At 36.4% G+C, this 23,348-nt stretch overlaps 1 protein-coding gene across 1 annotated transcript in view; it reads left to right on the top strand.

The window, feature by feature from the left end:
* The window catches only part of LOC150102459 (protein arginine methyltransferase NDUFAF7, mitochondrial-like), a 149,752-nt gene that overhangs the window by 96,793 nt on the left and 29,611 nt on the right, over positions 1-23,348 (top strand). The window contains exon 8 of the mRNA XM_090399592.1: positions 15,384-15,489. Within this exon, the coding sequence (XP_090255718.1) occupies positions 15,384-15,489 (106 nt within the window). The remainder of the gene's footprint in view (positions 1-15,383; positions 15,490-23,348) is intronic.

Below are 23,348 nucleotides of genomic sequence, written 5' to 3'. Positions count from 1 at the left end.
AACGTCTCAATCACATCTCCCCTTTTCCACCTATCAACTAGTTTCTGCAACCTACAAATCTTCAACCTGTTCTCTTATGGTTCATTCCATAGACCTGCTATCATCTTAGTCACTCGCCTCTGGATCCTCTCCACCTCCTCCCCATCAAGAAGGAACCGAGGTGACCAAATCTGGGCACAGTAGTTGAGATGAGGTCTTATCAGGGCTCAGTACAGAGGTACAATAACTTACTTGTCTCTGCTCGTGAAGGTATTTTTCAACAACCAAGTGAGTTGATGTGCTGATTTAGCTACTTTTGCAATGTGCCCCCTAAACTTCATCTCCCTATCCACCAACACTCCCAAGTCCCTGGCCTCATCAATCTCTTGGAGTACAGTTCCACTAATGTGGTATACTGCTGCTAATCTTTTCACCCCAAAATGCATAACCTTACATTTTGTCACATTAAATTGACATCCATTCTCCTTAGCCCAGAACTCCAATCTATCTAAGTCATCCTGCAAGACTTTGACATCTTCTACATTCACTATCGCCCTACCCAACTTTGCATCATCAGCGAACAAATGAACTGTTCCACTTAGATCCTTCCCTATATCGTTAATGAACAGATTAAACAGCAGTGGTCCAAGAACAGAACCCTGCGGCACACCACTAGTCACAGGCCGTCTTTTGGACTCTACTCCTGAATAAACTACTCTTTGATATCTCTCCGTCAACCACCCACCTATCTATCTCACCAACCCTATATCCATTCCCATATGTTGTAGTTTATGGATTAGAATTCCATGTGGTATCCTGTCAAACGCTTTTGCCAGGTCCAGCAGTATCGCTGTAAACCCATTTCCCTTATCCAGTTCTGCCGTCACTTTGTTATAAAACTTGAGCAAGTTAACTGAGGCATGATCTACCCTTCACAAAGCCATGCTATCCCCTGTACAGTATCTCATTTTCATCAATCCATTCCTGTATTTTTCCCTTGACTACTTTCTCCAAGACCTTGACAACGACTCCTGATGTGCTGATCGGTTGGTAATTTGCCACCATAGTCTTGGATCCTCCTTTATGCAGTGAAACTATTTTCCCCTCTTTCCACACCTTCGGGACTAAACCAGACCCGAGACTCAGATTAAACAGCATGGTCAAGGGCATTGATAATTCCTTAGCCACTTCACGCAAAACCCATGCCGGTATACCATCCAATCCCACAGATGTATTCACATTAAGTTTCTGTAATAGGCTATTCACCTCCACTTCATTCATCACAATTCCTGTATAAACTAATGGTTCCTTCATTTTTTCAATGTCACCACCTGGATGATATACTTTTGCAAAGTGCGTGCTCAGTAACACCACTATATCGACTGGTTCAGTGACCTCCTTACCATTGTCATTCCTTAAATTCATTTTGCCATGTACAGTTTTTTTCTTGCTTGCAGCATATTGAAAGAACTGTTTGGGATTCTCTTTTGCTTGCATAGCTAGTTTCCTTTCATAATCGGCTTTTGCTGTTTTTTTACCACACTCGTTACACCTCTGGCCTGCACTATATACCGTTCGTGTGCATGCAGGTCACCCCTTTCTTTAAATTCCCTCCACAGTTGTTTCTTTTTTTGCAGCTCAAGCTTAATGGTGTTGTTCATCCATTTAACCCCTACTTGTTTTACTATTCGGGCCCTAGGTATGCAATCAGCCATAACCTCCTGTAAATGCTCCTTGACCACTTCCCATGCTCTATCGATGTCCAGCCCTTGCAGTTGTACATGCCATGGCACTGATCCAAGCAATCTCCTAAGCTTGTCAAACTTGCCAGCACGGTAATTCCACATATACCCTATCTTAATCAAAAATTCCACACCTTTAGCCACCTCCCAGGTCAAGACCTTTATGATCTCTCTCACCAATAGGTAGCAACATGGTCATATTCATTTCAGTCAAATTGTGAGATTCCCAGGTCAAGCACTCTCACACCCCTAGTATTTTCAATTACATGCTGTCTCAGATAGTTATCCCTTAATAATTGAATAAAATCCATTTCCTTCCTCACATGTGTCCTCTCCTCCTTCCAGTCAATGTTACCATAGTTGAAATCCCCCATAATAATTACCCTTCTTCCTCATTTCATCAATTTGTTTATGCATACTATCTCCACCATCTATTCCATCACCTGGTCTATAGCATCACCCAACTGTATATTTTATTCTGCCAGTCTCAATCTCACACCAAATAGCCTCAAATGAGCTCCTTTCACTATCCTACAATACAACTTCAATTCTCCTTGGCTGCAGTTCATCAGCTATCATCAATAACACCCCTCCCCCCATTTTATTCTCTGTCCCTCTTAAACACACTATAACCTACACATTCTATCCCACTAACTATATCATCTTCCGTCAGCCATGTTTCACTAATGCAAATAACCTGTGGCCAGGAAGAGCTAACCAAGGCCAAAAATTCTTCCTTCTTGTTCCTAATACTCCTGGCATTAGAATACATGAAATGCAGAGGTCCCTTTGCCCCACCCCTATCTTGATGCATTATTCTAACTATTCCATTCTGATTTCTTGTCCTTAGTGCTGGCTCAGGTACATTATATACATTTTTACACTCAACTTTCTCACTGAAGTTTGCATATCCACTCCCCCTCCTCCTTGGTAGTTCTAGTTTCCCTGGTTCTGCACTCCATTTTCACTTCATTCAGCAACACTTTTTCCAGTCTCTGCACATCAAGTCCATTAAAATGCAGGCCATCCATCTTGTATAAGTCCTTTCACCCATCAAACTCATTCCACACGTCCACGAATTCCACACCACACCTTCTGCATAACCTGTGCATAATGTCATTTGCGATTATGGCCCTCCTTCTAAACTCCTCTCTGTCATACCGTGGCAACAGACTCACCATTTTAACTCTGTCACTCTTTTCTTTCGCTACCTTTAACAATACTTTCAAGTCCTCTCTCATAAAAAATTTATCACCTTTTAATTCATTCGTACCCACCACAATTATTAATTCTTTCACCCTCTGTTTTTGCACTCTAACACTCTCACTTACATCCTTAAATTTCGGCCCCGGTAAGTACGATTTAGTTACACTCGCATCTATCACTCCTCTTAATAATGAGTCGCCATACAACACTCTTTCCTTCATTTCAGAAACTCTCCCACTCTTATGCTGTTTATTTACGTTAGCCGAATCACTCTGGAAAGAGTTTTGCAGGTGCTCTAATTGCTGCTGTGCATTTTGTATCACTGCGCGCAACTTAGCGATCTCACTTCCTACAAATAATTCCTCATTTTTTTTATCATTCAAACCATTTTCTCTTTCTGTATAGTTGCTCTCACTCTTTCTTAGATCAGCGCTCTCATTGCCATCTTGTACATTGCAATTCCCTATCAAGCCACTATTTTCACTCTCATTCTGACTTTCTTCAACCATAACTGTCTCACAACCTGACACATACTTCAACTCCTCACTTTGCTTACACTTTCTGCACATTCTCCCACCACTATCACTTTCAATCCAAACTCCAGCCTCATTCGGGAATGCATACATTCCACACACATCACATTGGACAAATTCTCTCACATTATTCTCCTATGGACTATCTCCTTCTTCTCTTGGTTCCTTATATGAATGCCTGCCTTCATATGTGGATAACAGTAATTTTTAGGCTTTCTAAATTACAACTTAGGCTTTGTACTAGTTTCTCAGGGGATGTGGGGGGGGTGCCCTTTCTAGAGTAGGACTCTGCACTTCAGTTTGGTTTATCTGCTAAATTGCACTTATTTTTTGTTGCTTTTTTGCATTTGCTACAATTCCTTTTGTACTCTTTGAAGATTCCTTTTTTGAGTGAGGTGAAACATTTAACTGTTGTTTAATTTATTCCTTCCTGGTGTAGTTTTCATTCCATTCAACATGAGCCACCAACCGTTCTGAAGTTTTTGATTTCTTTCTTTGAAAGTTGATTTTTTTTTCAATCTAGCCTTAACTTTTTTAATAGTGAGGTTATCTTCTAAAAAGATATTTTCATATTCCCAAATTTTAAAATTTTTCCAGTTGTGCAGATAAAGCAAGTGGTTGAGGCATTAGTTATTATCCAGTGATCTTGGACAAATTGTTAACTGCATTCCATCCAGATAACCCTAAACACTCTCTAAACACACCTGATCTATGACAACCACTTTCATCTGTAGATCTTATCTTAACCTGCATTATAAGAATGCCAAATGGAATTATCTTAATTTGTGCTTCATTTCCTTGTTGGATTGTGTTCAGTTTCCTGATGTAAACATTTGCACTGAAGCAATTCTTATTGATACAGAAACATTTATTCTCCATTCCACTTTAAACATCTGTCCATTCCTTATCTAAGCCTTAATTCTCCAGTAAGCACCAAGGATGTACAAGAGTGGCTTTCATCAAAAAACAATGTTTTTTTTTTTGTTGTTGTTTAGTTATACCATCCAAATTAATTGATAAAGTGCTAGAAGCAAGAAACATATGTCCAAATGGTAGTCATGCTTTCTGGTCTCTTACCAAAGCTACCAGCTATAACTTTCCATCCCTGTTTACACTTCTTTTATGCACTCATATAGTTCTGTTGTTGTTGTTACCCATAGAAAAAGCTAAATATATCCTAGCTTACTTTTCTTTCAGTTCTTGCACTGATGAATTTGGTAAATGTCCTCTTACCATTCCAGATAGGCACTATTTAAGACTTTAAATTTCTGCCAGAAGGAGATAAGAAGCACTTTCTCCACATTTGGATATCAAAAAGTTTTTTTCTACAGATGAAATTTCTCTGGTTGTTCTGAAAGTTTGCACTCTATTCTGAAGTTGACTTCTTTTCTAAAATTGCCCTTTTATTCGCTCATATTTTACAGATATCTATCCTGCAGCTTTCGAAATTATCCCATATTTAACCCATCCTAAGAAGGGCAACAAATCCTCACCATCAAATTATTATTCAACTTTTGTTCTACCTTGAAGCTTTTCATCGCCTACTGCACAATTGTCACTATGGATTCTGCTGCTGTTATTTGATATGGCTCTTGCTTGCTTATATATATCCTTTCAACAAATTCCGTTCAAGCAACCACCTGAGAGTCCACTTGGAGACTCAAGTGGATGCTCTTGTTATCTCTAAGACATTTGATTGAGTTTAGCATATAAGCTTTTTAGGAAAACTTCTGTCATGATCTGTCTGCTTTATATTTGGATGCACATTATATGTAATGGGGATTGATCTTTAACGTCAAACTTTGCAACTAATCCTGGGGTTCCACAAGCACCTTTCTGTTCTTGTGCTGTATCAACAGTTGTCTCCAATAGCAAATCCAGTACAGTTTTTGCTCATGATATTACACTACACAAACTACCAAAACTACCAGAACATCAGTTTCTATAACTCTAAATTCAAATTTGAAACCATTCGTCATTGGGATGTGTTAAATCTGTATTTTGTCGACTGTGTTATTGTTATATCCTTACTTTCATATAATATTATTTCATAAATCGTAAGTTTAATCTTATCATCATCATCATCAAATTCCTGCCATTTACCCTCAAGGGGTGTACAGGATATGACAGTACTACATGAAAAAAATTACATCACTATTAATTTCCTATCTACAATTTTCCTCCAAATCAGTCTGTTACTTGTCAACACTCCAACATTATCAGATCTTATATTTCTATCATCTAAAGCACTTTGTACCTTATCAATCCACCTATATCTTGGTCTTCCTCTGGGTCGTTTTGCTGCCAACCTGGCAGAGAACACTTGTTTTGCTAATCTTTCTTCGCCCATTCTGTTCAAGTGACCATACCACCTGAGATTAGTTCTGCTAACGCATTCCTGAATGCTGACAATGTCAAGTTCTTTCCTAATATCCTCGTTTTTAATATAATACTGCCATTGATGCCATCTGTTCACGCCTATAATCTTTCTCAGGACTCTCATATCTGTGGTCTCTAGCCTTTGGTCAAGTGTTTTACTTCTGACCCAGCTCTCAGATCCATAAGTTAAAACTGGTTTGAACACTGTCTTGTATACAGCTAATTTAGTGTTCTGACTAATTTCTCTCTTATTCCATATGAATTTATTCAATTGACTTCCCACCATACCAGATTTGCTGATTCTGTTGTCTATTTCTATATTTAATTTACCATCTTCAGTAAAAATCGTGCCTAAATAGCTGAAATGTTTTACTTGTTCCACAGGTTCTCCATTCACAACACAGTTGACATTTTCGATGATTCTGCCTATTCTCATTGTCTTTGTCTTTTTATTGCTGACCTTCATACCATATCTATTACAACAGCTATTCAATTTAGTCAGAGAATCTTGCAGACTTGTAGCGGATTTATTTAGAAGTATAACATCATCCGCATAAAGCAAAGAGCTGACATTAACATCTCCAATTTTGATATCTGTTTAATACCACTTTCCTTCATAATGTGATCCATATAGATAATGAATAACAGAGGGGATAATGTACATCCTTGTCTGACACCAGATTTAACATTAAACCATCTTCCTGTACTTCCTTCAATTCTAACTGCTGACTTACAACACAAATAAAGACTAAGTATTGCTTGATATAATGCCCCATTGACACCATATAACTGCAGTGTATTGAATAGCTTCTCTCTTGGCACCTTGTCATATGCCTTTTCCAGATCGACAAAACTTAAATACAGATCTTTGTTATATTCCCATGGTTTCTCGACTATTTGTCGTAAAGTGAAGATCTGATCCTGACAGCCTCTATTTGGCCTGAATCCGGCTTGTTCTTCACCAAGCTTTTCTTCAACAATTCTTCTCAACTTGCGATTTAGCCGACCAAATTGTAATTCTTATTGGTTAAACCAAAATATAGAATGATGAGTTTAATCTTATTATACATTAATTTACCGTTTCCTGAATCTATCCTTTCGCTTACCTAAAACCTTATACAATCAAGATCCTATTGGCTACTCTATTGTTATATTGCTATCTCTCTATATTATATCTTATTCTACCTCTATAATAACTCTCCTTCTAATCTATTGTCGTGCTCCTAAAATACTAATTCAGATTTATTTCCTCTTTTATATTGGCAAAATTAATATTTCGCTGCGCCAGCCAATATCCTATAACATATGAGACTTTTGTTCAGGGAAATAATTCAAAACTTAAAAGGATACACACAATAATTTATCTCACGCTAGCGCTGTGCAGATTCAGTTAGCAGTCGTAGACCGAATCTCACTTAAACAATTATATCTAAATTCCTTCCCGCCAAAAAGGTTCAATTTCATAAGTGGTGGTTTGAATTCGTAATCGTTCATAACTCAGGTATAAGGTACAAAGCATGTTTATTGGAAAAACACAAACATTTACAGTTATGTAAGCTTAAATACTCAATGGATCAAAATTCACTCTAAGTTAAGGGTTATACTAAATCACAATGAATCAGAGCAAATTAAATCCTTCAATTATGAAAGGATTAGGTTTAAGCATAATACTACTGCTATATAACTCCTTTCACAAGTTACTCACAGAATACTTATTGAACACTTTCTTTAATACTCTATCAATGATTATCTTAATTCTAAATTTCATTTTAAGCAAGTCTAGTCATTCACAAATTACTGCCTATTTAACAACTCCTCTTTGTTACACAAGGGCTTAATTAATTCAATCCAATTCTCACTAAAAGTTCTCTACTAGTCTCCTTTAGTTACAATGCACACAAATTTCTTGTTCTTCTAAACAAATTTTTAACATAGAACGAAAACACTTACATTACCGGATCCTTTCAGATTTCATGCCGCCATCTCATGTAGGTCTGGATTACCGTACTGCATATTCTTCGGCTGTCTTTGTGCCTGGCGATGTACTACGCTTTTCTTCTAATCGTTTCCGACTGTTGCCTGCTGTCTACCGCTTCGCAGGAAACTTTCTCCAATGGGACATTCTGCTAAGGCTCAATTCCACATGGGCCGTCATATCGCGATCAGCTCTGCTTGAAAATCTTCAAGCATTCTCAAGAAAAGAACCTGCCGTCCGTCATTACCGTAGAAGACCCACCGCTCTCTCACGAATCCTCCGACCAATTCCCCCTAAACTCGAATCTGGCACTCTCAAATCAAAAGGTCAAAAAACGCCCCTTAAAATGTGTGCTTCGTCTTTTATTCGCCCTATTCAGGCGCCCTCTGTTCAATCTGGTTTTCACCCACAAACCCCATCGTTCATGCCCCTTGGGTGATCCTACACTCTCGCTAACCTGTCCGGTTACATTATTCTAGGTAGGCGCTCTGACGTCATATTTCCGCGTAGGTATAGCCTCCATCGCTACGCTCAACTCATACCGATTATACGCGATTATTCCGGATTACTATTATAAACTTTTCTCAGAATTTCGCACAGTACTAGACAGCTTACTTGGGAATTACAAATAACCTAGCAATAACTCTCACTATATCGCACACATGGACTATACATTATTACAAGACATAAAACAACACTTTATAATTATTAGCCGATGTGCAGATATCTCCTTAATAAGTAGTAGTTTGTCATGTTAAATCCTGAATAAAGAATTTACTTGTAAAGCTCTGCATTCAGGATCTAACAGATGCTAATAACCTTATTGATTTCAGTGCTAGTAAAACTCAACCCTGTCTTTTTCTTGTAAATACAAGAATCCTTTTCTTCCAGTCTTCCTTTTGACACCCCCCAAAATCTCATAAGATAGTATTCCTCTAGCATCATTCTGTTTGCATTAACATATTAAGAGTTGTTGGAAGAGGCAAGAGTGAAAAAGTGAAAATCGTCAGTATTTTACCTCACTATGATAAAAATGAATTAAGAAGAAGGGTTATGATGACAAACAATCCGATGCATAGGCTGTGTAGAAGGAATGGATACTAGTTTTTGGATGTATGGAGTGAGTTTGAGGGAAGATTGGATTTGTATAAGAGGGACGGCCCACACCTGAATGCTTTTGGTATCAGGAGGCTATAAAAACTAATAACTGTATGAGACATAATACAGAGTCAAGGAAACTATATAAAGGGAGGAATAGTGTGAATGGGATTTGTCATGGAAATGTTGACGAGGAGAGAACAATTTCGAATTTGTGTTCATTAGGTTCGAACCCCATCAAATGTGTCCAAAGATGTCTAAAGCATTAGAGAAGAATAGAGAGTTTATTTTTCGCTTGGTTAGACTATAATAAGTTTAGTTTAATCCTTTTACCAAGTGTGAGCAAACAAAGTTTGCACCTGGAAGTATCTTCAGGACTGAGCTAAGGTGGTGCAACTCGTGACAAAGGTGGAGAAAGCTATCATCACTCCCATCTCAGTATCTCCCATAATGCAAAGCACATCTCCTTGCGGACATGCGTAATGCTATGCATTAAGCATAATTATTATAGTTATAACTATTAATATTATTAATAATTAATATTTATTATTAATTAATATTGATAATAATTATCATAACTATGCATAATTATCCACACTTGGATAAAGGATTAAACTAAACTTATTATAGACGAATAGAGATCAAAGATGTGTAAGGCATTAGAGAAGAATAAAGATCTGCAAGTTGTCCAACTGTGTCAGGCAGACTGCAGACAAGATGATACAAAAAAACAAACAGGTAGATTATTATATCTGTACATGAATGCTAGGAGTATCAGAAACAAAGAGATAGAGTTTGTTGCCTTAGTCGATATGTTGTGGCCTCAGATTGTAGGTAGTGAGACCTGGCTATCAGAATCAGACCTACTAACTGGTATTGAGCGTACAGTATTTTTAGGCAGGATAGAGAGGAGAGGATAGGAGAGGAGTAGGTGTGCTGCTAATGATATTGGATAACTTGAATCCAGTTTGAGTTCAGACGTATGATTGTATAGTAGTACTACTACTAACAATATTTCATGTGGCAGTAGTAAGCTTGAAGCCATCTGGTGTGAGGTGGAATCTAACAAGATCAATTACATAGTGGAGTGCTGTTACAGACCTGATGGATCTGTTGCTAGTGATGAAGAAATACATCACCAAATAGAAAAGATGAGCTCGAAAAGAGTAATCATAATGGGAGACTTTAATTATCCAAATGTTGATTAGGTAGCATTAGAATCTCATGAGAAGAATGAAAATGCATTTATTGAACTGTTGTAGGACAACTTCCTCTAGCAGCATGTGACAGAAGGAACTCGAGGACAAGAAGTGTTAGATTTGATTATAGTGTCAAAGGACATTTCAGTTAAAGATGTAACTATTCTGCCTCCAGTTGATGACAGTGATCATGCAGTACTCACTTGGGAAGTGACTAATTTTATGAATGTTCCATTCAGAAAAGGTTACATGCTGAAGTACACCAGAAATTATGACAAGCTGAGGAGTATACTGTATGGAAAGCAAAGTCTAAGTATGAAAAGAAACTGGCTCTGCATGCTAAAGACAAACCACAAGAATTCTATCGATATGCTGCAAAGTAAAAGAAAAAATGATTATGAAAGAATAACTCTTCTAAATCTTGATGGCATGAGGGTTACAGATGCAGATGAGGTTGTTCAGTTAATGAGTGCCCATTTTGTTAAAAACTATCAACCTGGTGTGCGCAACATTGAACTCAGGTTATTTTACATGGAAAGGGAAAATATACAAACAATTAGATGGGACAGCTATGGGATCCTCCCTTTCTCCCCCACTTAGCCAATTTCTACATAGAACATCTGGAAAAGCTATCAACACAGCCACTCTCAAACCTAGTCTCTGGCTATACTATGTTGATGTGTTTGCTATTTGGCCACATGGCCCAGACACATTGAATACATTTTTAGTGCATCTAAATAGCCAGCACCTTAAAATCCACTTTACAATGGAACTAGAAGCCAATGACTGTCTGCCCTTCCTGGACACACTTATCACATGTCTTCCAGAAGGTTCCTTATCATTCTCGGTTTATAGAAAACCCACACATACAGGGAGATATTTACACAAACAATCACCATTACCCTTCTCAACAATACACTAACCCATAGAGCTAGAGCAATTTATTCCAATGACATTGCTCTCACTGCTGAACTTTCTTACCTGCGTCACACCTTCCTGACCAATGGCTATAATCCCCCATAAGATAGATAAAATACTTAAATGCTCCCCAAAAATCCCCCCACTATCTACCACAGAAGACTACAACAAAACTATCACCATTCCATAATTAAAGGCACATCTGAAAAGATATCTAGGGTGCTTAACAGACACCTACTATGCACTGTATTTAAACCTTATGTGAAATTGGTAACTCTCATCTGTTCACCTAAGGACAGATTCTCTCCTTTATCGCATCAAGGAGTCTATGAAGTGCCCTGTTCATGTCATCGAGCCTACTATGGACAGACAGGAAGAACTGTAGACATCTGCCTCGGTGAACACAAAAAATATATCCGCTACTTTCGCTATTGCAAGTCAGGTCTGGCAGCCCATGCTTTGGATACTCCTGCACATGGGATCAATTGGAAAAAAAAAACAAAAGTATTGCACAGAAGCTTTTACAAGTCATAGCGGTTGTTCCTGGAATCAAAAGAAGCCTTGAAACATACTCCAAACCTTAACAAGTATGGCTGTATAAATCTACCAAAGATTTGAGAGACAGTCATTCTAAGACCAAATTAATGTCTGTTTATTTTATTTTTTTATTTTTATTTTTAAAGTTAGATGGCGCCTAATTAGGACTTTAGTCTTGTGTTGCATGCTACAATTACTCATACTAGTCCCACTGTTACATCTGACTGTGGTTGTCTTGCTACTGTAACAAACTTTGTTTGTATGCTCTGAAGATGCTGGATATAATACCAGCGAAATATTAGCATTTAAGTTAATAAATAGTTATTTTCTTATCAATCTGTGTTCGCATCTATACCATTAAAATCCAATCAACATAGAGTAAGAAGTGATTTGCCTTGATCATCTGTGCAAGAGTAGGAAAAAAAAGAATGATGTAGGAGAGATGAGAAAGGTGAGATCATAGACAAGCAGAAGTTATACCTAATGATCTTCATAAGGGACAGAGGGCACAACTGCCAGTTATACATGAAGCGAGTTTTCTGCAGTTTGGTCATTTGAAATCTTTTCTATTTGTAACTTTTATGAAGTTTTGGGAATCTGTAATATTCAATTTTTTTTTTTTTTTTCATGTATTTTTTTTTTTTTTTTTGGTGCACACACTATTGGAAAATCAAGGCCTGGATGTGAATAGATGTGAATTTTGAGTGAAGTGAGGAACAAAGACATTTATTCCAGTCAGAATAATTTTTGTAACTTGGCCAAGCAAATGTTTGCATCAGAAGAATGGAAACATTTGTTTGACCCTAAATTTTAGAATCACCAATTTCAAAACAGTTGCAGATAAAATCTTTGATGTATAACATTCTATGTTTAATTAACACAAAGCTGTTCGTTTTTTGTGGATTACTTAAGACATAAAAAGGGAATTTTAGATCTGCAATGACATATTGGTTTTCCAGCCTACAAACTGGCTAAATATTTTGCCATTCCTTTTGGTCCTGCTACTGGAAAAAGGAAACCTTTTATAAAGGATTTCAGTTCTATTAGTAGGATTTTAAAAACCGATTGCAATATTCTTAAAATCAGAGATAAAGACTAAAGTTAAAAATTGTTTTTGAAGATAATAAATACACTTTGTGATCAAAATGAAAATCTGATGTTTAAAAATACTAAACCAACGATTTTTTTAGATGTTACAAACTGCATAGATTTTCTTGGAAGAGGACAGCCATATAATATAACTAGAATTAGTTGGTATTAAGATAACTTTGATCTTTGAATTGAATCTTTATTTGAATCTGCACATTTATATGTGCAGTTTCTCTTCTCTTAGTTCTTTTATGCCACTGAGGATAGGTATTGTCAAAACTGTAGGGCTTAGTTTATTCATAATGTTCTGTTTTAAATGTCTAATACAATGGTGCCTTGGTTTGTAAGCATAATTCGTTCTGGAAACGTGCTTGTAATCCAGAGCACTCATATATCAAAGCGAATTTCCCCATAAGAAATAATGGAAACTCAGATGATTCGTTCCAAAACTCAAAAATATTCATATAGATATGATTAATACAAAAGTACTTTTTATATTTTTATTAATACAATAATAAAAAATATAAAAAGGTATACATATACAGCTGTATAAGGTATACAGTACTGTATATGTATACCTTTTTATATTTTTATTATTTAAATATAATATACATAAAGTAATCGAATTTATTAATTACATTACAATTTACATATTATAATAATTGTATTGGGTAGGACAACTTTTATTTTATCCTATCCAGTGACACTTGCTTTTGCCTCCTTTTGAGGATTTCACAGAAATATGACATTGCATTGTTGTTAAACAGATTCTTTGCTCACACGCCACAGCCTCACTCGGGTGGTGCTTTTCTACAAAATTTTGCACTGTTTCCCACATTTTACACACCTCCCTGATCTCATTTGAAGAGAGGGATATCTTTTTCTCCTCCATAACCTCTTGCTGTTGCTTGTGATGCAGATCCATCAGTTCGTCAGTGGTAAACTCCTGGCAATGTTCCTCCACCAGCTCTTGAATGTCATCCTCATTCACCTCCAGTCCCATGGTCTTCCCCAAGGACACAATTTCATTGACAACTGGCTGCTCCTGTTCATGAGCAAACCCCCTCGACACAATCAGACCACAGTTTTCTCCGAGCAGAATTAAGGGTTCTCTTGGCGATCCATCCCCGGCTTTATCGATGATCTTGACGCGGTTTACGATGTGGAAATGATTTTTCCAAAACTCTCGGAGGGTAAGGTTAGTTCCTTCGGTCACCTCGAACCATCGCTGAAATAGTGCCTTGGTGTAAAGCTTTTTAAAGTTCAAAATGACCTGCTGGTCCATGGGCTGGAGTAATGGAGTAGTGTTGGGAGGAAGGAACTTGACCTTAATGAACTCGAATTCTTCCAGTAAGTCATCCTCAAGGCCTGAAGGATGAGCAGGAGCATTATCCATAACCAGCAAGACTTTGAGTGGCAATTTTTTTTCTAAAAGGTATTTCTTCACTGCAGGACCGAAGACCTCGTTAATCCACTCAACGAACAAGATACGAGTTACCCAAGCCTTGCTGTTGGCCCTCCACATAATATTTAAGTGGCTCTTCTGCACCTTGCATTTCTTGAAGGCTCGTGGATTCTCAGAATGATACACGAGCAGGGGCTTGACTTTGAAATCACCACTTGTATTAGCACACAGCAAGAGGGTGAGATGGTCTTTCATGGGCTTGTGACCAAGCATTGCATTCTCTTCTGCTGTAATGTAGGTCTTCTTTTGCATCTTTTTTCAAAAAAGCTCCATATTATCGCAATTAAAAACTTGCTGTGACAGGTAACTCGGAAACCATGAGCTTCTGGAACTCGGCAATGAACGCCTCAGCTGCCATTGCGTCTGAACTCGCAGCCTCTTCATGCCTCACAACACTATGAATGCCACTTCTCCTCTTAAAGTTATGAAACCATCCACTGCTCACCTTGAAGCCTTCTTCGTTTCCTGTAGACGTACCTGGCAGTTTGCTTAAGAGGTCGACGTACAAGGCCTTTGCCTTCTCACAGATCAAGTTTTCGGTCACAGTTTCACCTGCTAGTTGCTTCTCGTTTATGTAGATGTAGAAAAGTTGCCACACCAAAAGCAACTTTTCTACATCTTCCAGAATACGGGGCCTTTGCTTTAATACTCTTGTGACTCCATTTGCTACATCTAGCCCCCTTAGTTCTTCTTTAATACTGTGCAAATCGTTGACATAGACTTCTTATAAAATCTTGCGATGGCGGCCACTTGCATACCTTGTTCGTGCTTCCTGATGATTTCCTTCTTAATTTCCAACGTAATCATCTCCTTCTTATTGCCTTCCTTTTCAACCCTTTTCTTCATTGGGGCCATTGTCGTAGTACAGTTAATAAAGAACAGTCACTACATTTGGACACAAAATAAAAAAATGCTTTACGCACACACACACACACATGGTCACAACACTAGCATGAATGTTGACTATACGAATGAGGTATACCAACTGAGACCGAGCATGCGAGACGATTACCCACAATCCTGAGCGGCTTGTGATCACGTGACGCTCGGCAGACAAAACGTATAGGTAATACTCATATTGCAAGACCTCACTCGTTTATCAAGTTAAAATTTATTAAAAAATTTTTGCTCATCTTGCAAAACACTCACAGACCAAGTTACTCACAATCCAAGGTACTACTGTATATAATATTGCACAAAGTATTTTGATAGCATTTTGTAAAAGATTTCAATTAGAATATTTTTAGAAACATTATTTTTCAGGCATTTCGACGACATGAACTTCACGATCCTCTCTCTGAACCAGGAACTGCTGACTTGACCTGTGATGTAGATTTTTCTTATTTGAAGAAAATGGTAAAAAACAAAGGTGATTATTCTTAAGTAATTTGTTTTTGCATAATTTATTTTATAAAGTTGAATACTTTATAGAAGTTATATATTTTTAACCTGAAGGTGTTAAAAATTTGTCTTTATATCATATTTTCTTTATCTTTTTTTTTTATCATTGTAATCTGATTCTTATTCCTTATAAGGAATGCAGAAATAGGTTGCTACAGTGAATAATCTTTAGAATTGCATTATATCTGTGGGACTTCATTCATGACTTTTCAGTAGTTTATTACATTAACACCTCCAATTATAGTAAGTCTGCTACTACAATGGTGTTTACTATGGTGAGAGTCAGTTGTAATAATTGTCATTTCATCTTTCTTTCTACATGTTAGACTAGTAGTCTGTTACTTGTAGAACCAAGTATCAGGCTGTATAGTCTACTATCTTGCCATGTTCTCTTCCCTGGGCTGGTTTGTTGTACAGGAGGAGAAATTCTTCTAACCATGTCTTTCCATTTAAAGAGAATGATCACTCCTGCCATGAGAAATGGTATATCTGTTCCATATAAAAAGAGTTGGTTTGCAAGAAAAATAATATATGAATCACTTATATCTGAGGTTTCATTGATTTTTTTTTTTTTATTGTTTAAAATGAATGAATTGTTTTTTTTTCCAGAAAAACCAATTGTCTCTCTGTTTAGCCTTTATTGATTATGAAAAAGCATTTGATCCATCAAAACTAATGCAATTTTTCAAACTAATCCAAACTAATGCTTTGATTAGTTTTGATTCCATCAAAACTAATCAAAGCACTCTAGAATGAGGGAGTTCCTGGAGAATATATCAATGAAATATCAATTGAGAAGGGTGTCTGACAAGGAGACACTCTATCACCCAAAAATCTTTTTCAAGAAATTTTTAATAATATAACCTGGACAAACCTTGGTATAAAAATTAATAATAGAAACTTAACACATCTAAGATATGCAGATGATATAATTTTTGCAAACACTCCAGAAGACCTGTATCATGAAAGCAAAAAAGTTGGTCTAAAAATAAACAGAGAAAAAACTAAAATCATGTTTAATAATTTTGTGAAAACAAAAAACATATTAATAGAAAACAATTTCTTGGAAAGAGTCTCTTCATATACATTCTTAGGTCATTTCATTGATCTAATCTGTGGACTCCAAAAGGAAATAAATAGAAGAATTCAACTTGCCTAGAGTACATTCAGAAAATTGAAAAGCATTTTTCAAAACAATGATGTCTCACTCTGTTTAAAAAGTAAAACATTTAGCCAGACATTTATACTTCCAATCGTCACATATGGTTGTGAAACTTGGTCTCAAATGCACTGCAAATAAACTAGCAACTCAAAGAAAAATGGAGAGGTTGATGCTAGGCATCACATTAAAGGATAAGAAGGCAGACTCATATTACTGATATCATTTTTCACCACAAGCGACTAAAATGGAAATGGGCCAGACATTATCCAGAAGAGAAGATGAGTGATGGACCATATGAATTAACTAGATTCCAAAATAGGGCAATGAGGCCAAGGACATCCTAAAAGAAGGTGGAGTGATGAGTGTCAAATTTTGTTGGGAAAAATTGGTCAACCCTTGCCAAGAACAAAGTTGGAAGGAACTGGAGGAGGCCTTCGTCCAGCAGTGAACAGAAAATGGCTGAAAAGAAGAAGAAAATAAATGAATAGTAAAAATCATCTAATTTAAGAACTTTCTCTTCATTTAATGGATTCAATAAAAAAAAAAGAAGGCTGGTGAACATCACTGTTGAAGTCATCCAGCTTCAGTCTGAATGACTGCTCTCAATCACTTCTGAGACATGTCAAATTTTGACTCTAATCACAAGTACACTTATAAGGGGCTGTTTGAACTGAGCTAATTTAGGGAACTATAATATATTCTTCACTGGCTTTGAAAGAATTAGCAGATGATGTCAAAATTCAAAATGTGGAATGTTTCTACAACCTGTAAAAATATCCTAATATCAAGAAAAACAGGAGCTGTGGGTTTGATGGAATTCCATTGAGATTTTGAAGGTAGTCCTACTATATTGATGTTTGTGTCTTTGGTTGATAAATTTTTTTTCATCATTTGGTATTATTATATTAGATCAGGAGTGCTTAAGGGTCAAAGCTATTTAACTGAGATTAGACCTCCACATAGCTTTTAAAGGAATGCTGAAAACCGATCAGGGCTTCTGACCCAGTGTCCAATCCTCACCTTCTCGTGGTGCACCCTGCTAGGTATCTTCAACCTGCCTACTGAATGAACGAGGATGGGGTGGCAGTTTGGAATTTAGCTGACCAAATTGTATTCTTATTGGCTTAAATAAAAAAATGAAGGTAGAACATGACAAAATTTCATGCCGACTGGGATGTCACCTGGTTAAACAAGGGTCCCCATTGTTTTTGCCAGGGAACCAGGGCAAACGGCAAAAAGTCAGCTACTGGAACAAATCCTAAAACCCATCCCAACTCAACATCACCAGAGTTCAAGATTGGTACTATCAACACAAGAATGAGTTTGAGAACAAGAACCAAACCTTGGAGATTCAATGTTAAGTCGCGAAGAAAACACTAATTGATTCAGCTAGAAAGGGTAGTGAGGTTGTCTGCAAGGATAGAAAAATCAGAACTCCATGGACACAGGAACTTAAAGAGGCAGTGAAGAAAAGCAGAAAGCATATCAAAAGTTCCTGGCAAATAAGCCAGCTTGTGCACCTAGAGAATACACAGACAAATGTAAGAAAGCTAAACACTGTGTAAAACTAGCTAAACAAAAGTCATGGGAAGACTTTGGTAAGAACATAGAAAATAAATATCAAGAAGGTGGAAAGATATTCTGGAGGCTGTCGAAGAAGCTCAGAAATGGAGGAAAGAGTTCTGTAAAAGGAATTACAGATGATAAAGGTGACATGAAACCAGGAGGAGAAGAAATTAAGTATTGAGTAATTATTTCAAAAAATTGCTAAATGAAATGTAATGACAGCACAGTTGTAAAAAAAACACTGACCAGGCATGCAGTCAAGGATAGATATCCATACTTGAAGTAGAAAAAGCCATCAAAAGCTTGAAATGGGGAAAGGCAGCAGGAATAGATGATATTCGACCAGAAATGCTCAAGTATGGAGATATAAAAGTCTTATAGTGGCTGCAATGCATAGTTCAGAAGACCTGAACATAGGAACGAATTCCAGATGATTGGAGTAGAGCTCTCATAGCACCCATATATAAAAAGGGAAATAAAACTGAATATGAGAATTACAGAGGTGTTTCCCTACTGAGTGTTCCTGGTAAGATAAGATATATGCAAGTATACTTGAGAAACAGTTGAGAAGAATTGTGAAAAGCAGATTGGTGAAGAACAAACTGTATTCAGGCCAAATAGAGGCTGTCGGGATCAGATTTTCACTTTACGACAGATAGTTGAGAAATCATGGGAATATAACAAAGGTCCATATTTATGTTTTGTAGATCTGGAAAAGGCATATGACAAGATTTCAAGAGAGAGAAGCTATTTGAAATGCTATGGTTAAATGGAGTCAATTGGGCATTATATCAAGCAATACTTAGTCTTTATTTGAATTGTAAGTCAGCAATTAGAATTGAAGGAAGTACAGAAAGCTGGTTTAATTGTAAATTTGGTGTCAGACAAGTATGTACACTATCCCCTCTGTTATTCAGTATCTATATGGATCACATTATGAAGTAAAGTGGTATTAAACCTGATATCAAAATTGGAGATGTTAATCTCAGTTCTTTGTTTTATGTGGATGCATAAATAGACAAAGACAATGAAAATAGGCAGAAACATTGAAAATATCAACTGCATTGTGAATGGAGAACCTATAGAACAAAGATATAAGAGTCCTGAGAAAGATTAGTGGCATGAACAAATGGCATCGGTGGCAATTTCATATTAGAAATGAGGATATTAGGAAAGAACTTGAGATTGTCAGCATCCAGTAATGCATAGCAGAGCTGATCTCAGGTGGTATGGTCACTTAAACAGAATGGGTGAGAAAAGATTAGCAAAACAAGTGTTCTCTGCCAGGTTGGCAGGAAAATGACCCAGAGGAAGACCAAGATATAGATGGATTGATACAGTAAAAAGTGCCTTTGAGGATAGAAATATAAGATCTGATAATGTTGCAGTCTTTATAGGTAACAGATTGATTTGGAGGAAAATTGTAGAAAGGAAGTTAGTAATGATATAAGTTTATCATGTAGTACTATCATAATATCCTGTACACCCCTAGATGGTATATATCAGCAATTTGATGATGATGATGATACTCCACTTATTGGTAGCCTTAAGTCACTTAAACAAGCACTATGTTTTATAATAAGAATTATATACACGTTAACACAAGGATATTTTAATGTTTGCCAAATATTTCTGTCTGAAAGTTAATAGACTACCAGACTGAGGATAGTCTGTTAGTTTCAGACTGAAATATTTGGCAAATGTTAAAATATCCTTGTGTTAACGTGTTTATATAATACTTAATGCCTCAAGTGTCTCTCAAGAATGTTTTATAATTTTTCAAGCCATTCTGGGTTTTTTTTTTTTTTTTTTCAACTCTTTGTCCACCTTAAGTACTGCACTGTGTGTTATGTGTTTATGCCATTTAATGGATTTTTAATTATTTAAAAAAATAAATAAATAAAATTGAAAGCAGGCACTCCCCAGCAAGACAGCAACCAGATCCTACACAGCAATTTTGATGTAAGAAAAAAAAAAATCAAGGAGCCTCTCTCTCTCTCTATTGTACTAAGCATACTCCACTCATCTTTATATGTAAAGGGATGATCATAAAAATAACACTTGATGGATGTAATTGTAGCGAAAACCAGCATTGCATTTTATCTTCAAAAGGATTGTGCTGGGGGGGGGGGGGTCATATGAGGGCAGGGTCTGAAATGTTCTTTCCAGCCTAACGATGAAAAAAACGAATTTATAATTTCAAAATTATTTTTATTTTTCAACATAATCTCCCTTATGACTAATACATTTATTCCAGCGTTATTATTCTGTCCCTGTTGTGGTTCTCAGTAAGATCTGCAAAATACCCCTCTACAGCTGCAATCACCTCTTGATTTGAAGAAAAACACTGCCCATAGTCTGTTAGTTTCAGAGTTTTATTTTTGGGAAGAAATAGAAGTCAGAGGAAGAGTTTTATTTTTGGAGAAGAAATAGAAATCAGGGGGAGCCAAATCTAGGCAATAGGGTGGATGTTCCAATAATTCATAGTGTAGATCCCTTAATTTTCCCATTGCCAAAACACCTTTGTTGGCAGGTGCATTGTCCTGATGAAAGATGATTTTTTTCTTCTGCAAACCGGGTCTTTTCTCACGAATTTTTTCATCGTCTGGTTAAAAGATCGGAATAATATCCCAGGTTATTGTTTTACCCTTTTCAAGATAATTAATAAACAAAATGCCTTTAGCATCCTAAAACACCGATCCCATGACCTTTTCTGCTGATGGAACCGACTTTGTCTTTGGTGCTGAACAGTCGGCTTCTGTCCACTGTTTTGACTGCTGTTTGGATTTTGGTGGGTAATGGTGAATCCAAGTCTCATCCATAGTAATAAATGTATGCACAAAATCAGTTTTATTCTTGTTAAAAATGCTCCAAGCACTGTTCAGAGATTTTCATACAAGTGCATTTTTGATCTGCTGAGCAAGCTCGGCACCCATCTCGCACAAAGCTTTTTCATATGCAATTCTTTATGCAAAATATATCCTACACATTCTTTTGAAAAACCTATAGTCTCAGCAATTTCACACACTTTGACTCACCTGTCATCCAATGTAATATCGTGCACTTGATCAATGATTTCTGGTGTTACATTTTTTGGACATCCTTTACGTGGATCATCTTCAAGGCTGGTACAGTTACTTTTAAACTTGGCAGCCCATTTCTTAATTGTTGAAAATGAAGGAGAAGAGTGCCCATAAACTTTAATTTACTGCAAATGAATTTCTTTTGGCATTAACCCTTCTTTTACAAAGAATTTTATAATCGCACATACTCAATTTTATCCATTTCAAAGGATATAGACAACACTTTTGCCTCAGACAGCTGTATAAAACAAACTACTTGATAGAATGACTTGCAATTTCTCATGGATGCTTATGACAGATGTACCAACTTAGAAAAAAAAAATCTTGCCAATAGTGTTGCCATCTATGGTCGAGGCCGAGAACTTTTCAGACCACCCTCGTAAGTAATGTTTCGCTTACGAGGTTTACATTACTTAGGAGATTCATTTAAGCCTTTACATTCCTTAGAAATATATTCTATAAAATCATAATGATGGAATATTTAAGAAGAGAAAGCCTCATGTCAGTGAAGTTCCATAAGTGCTATTTAAAAATATAAAAAAAAAAAAAGTTCTGTGCATCTTTCAGCTTCTATAGTATAGAAAAGTACTTCAGAAAAATGGTGAAAAAAAAATTCCAGAAAAATTGGTATCTTAGCTGAAAATCACCTGACCAAGAAAGGTCAATTTATTGGAGATTACTAAATTGACCTGCACCCTGCCCAAAATAAACAAGAACTTTTGCTGAACTCTGATACTTCTTCCTCATTTAATGCTTTCCAAACATTATGTAGTAACAATTTCATTATATCCTCCAGTCTTGGAAATATTTGTTATGTCTTTCTCTTCATTAAATTCAAAAGTATTTATCATTAGAATTTTATTTATCTAAATTTAGGGAACTATTTTATGGCTAAGATTGTATTATAAAGATATATAAATAAAACCAGTGCATAAATATTTACATGTTTTAAATATAGTACCTGCATAGCATCAGATAAAGAGTGACAAATGTCCTTTAGTTGAAAAGAATTCTTGCAATTTGTTCAGAAAATCCTTTAAGGGATATGAAAATCCTCTTCACATTAGATTGTAGTCTGGCTGAGGAATGATAATTATCAGTTATTTTCTGGATGGTGTTTTTTTTTATATCCATCTCAGTAAATCTCAATTTCCATTCTATCCAAAACTATGGTGAAACCTTGAGTGCCAAGTAGCCAAAAATTTAACCACGGGGTATGTTTCAGAGATTCTATACCACATTAAATCTCAGTACTTGTACCAAAACACATTACACATCAGAATGAAAAACAGTCATAGATCTTATTTACGTTATCTATCATTCATGCAACCAGTGCAAAAGTTGTATGGGATCAAATCCAGAAAAAAGGCAAAAGGTAAATATCAAACATATCATTTGTCTGCCTTATAACATAATGGATGTATAGTTGCAGAAACTTAAGGAGAAAACTTTGCTAGAATCTCAGTATGAACTTCATATCCTCCTGAATTATTTATCTTTAAGGAACAGCAAGAAATGTAGTCCTAAATTTTCTTCAGATGTGTTAGTTCATTAAGGAAAAATGAGAATGGACACTTATTCCTGCCAGTGCTGCAGAGCCTAATGATCCATTATAAGATGGTAAAACATCTCTTCACTATGTTTTATTGACCCTCTTCTCTTATACAACAGAGCACTTACTGAAGGGGAGTTTTTAGATTCGTAGCATAAAGCAATTGTAATTGTTTCCCAAATTCAGGAAAAGATCCACCATGATAATTACTAATCTGTTGTTCTAACCAGCTGTTTTGCAAATGGTTAATGCCTTATTTCTATGGTATTTAGAAAGTATTAATCTTTTTTTTTCCAAGACATAGTGTGGCTTTCATGGACACCAGTTGACCTTGGACCATTTCATCTGTTTAGAGACATCAGTCAGAGATTCTCGAGATGCATTCCTGAAACATGAACATCTGGTTTGTTTTCTTGAACATGGATAAAGTTTATACCACATCCTGGAGATATATTGAAAGACCT

This window comes from Typopeltis vanoorti, chromosome 10, assembly GCF_054136105.1.
Source record: "Typopeltis vanoorti isolate ZY-2024b chromosome 10, IOZ_Tvanoo_1.0, whole genome shotgun sequence".
Taxonomy (NCBI): Eukaryota; Metazoa; Arthropoda; class Arachnida; order Uropygi; family Thelyphonidae; genus Typopeltis; species Typopeltis vanoorti.
Note: the sequence above shows the minus strand (reverse complement) of the source record. Positions and strands in the feature narration are given on the sequence as shown.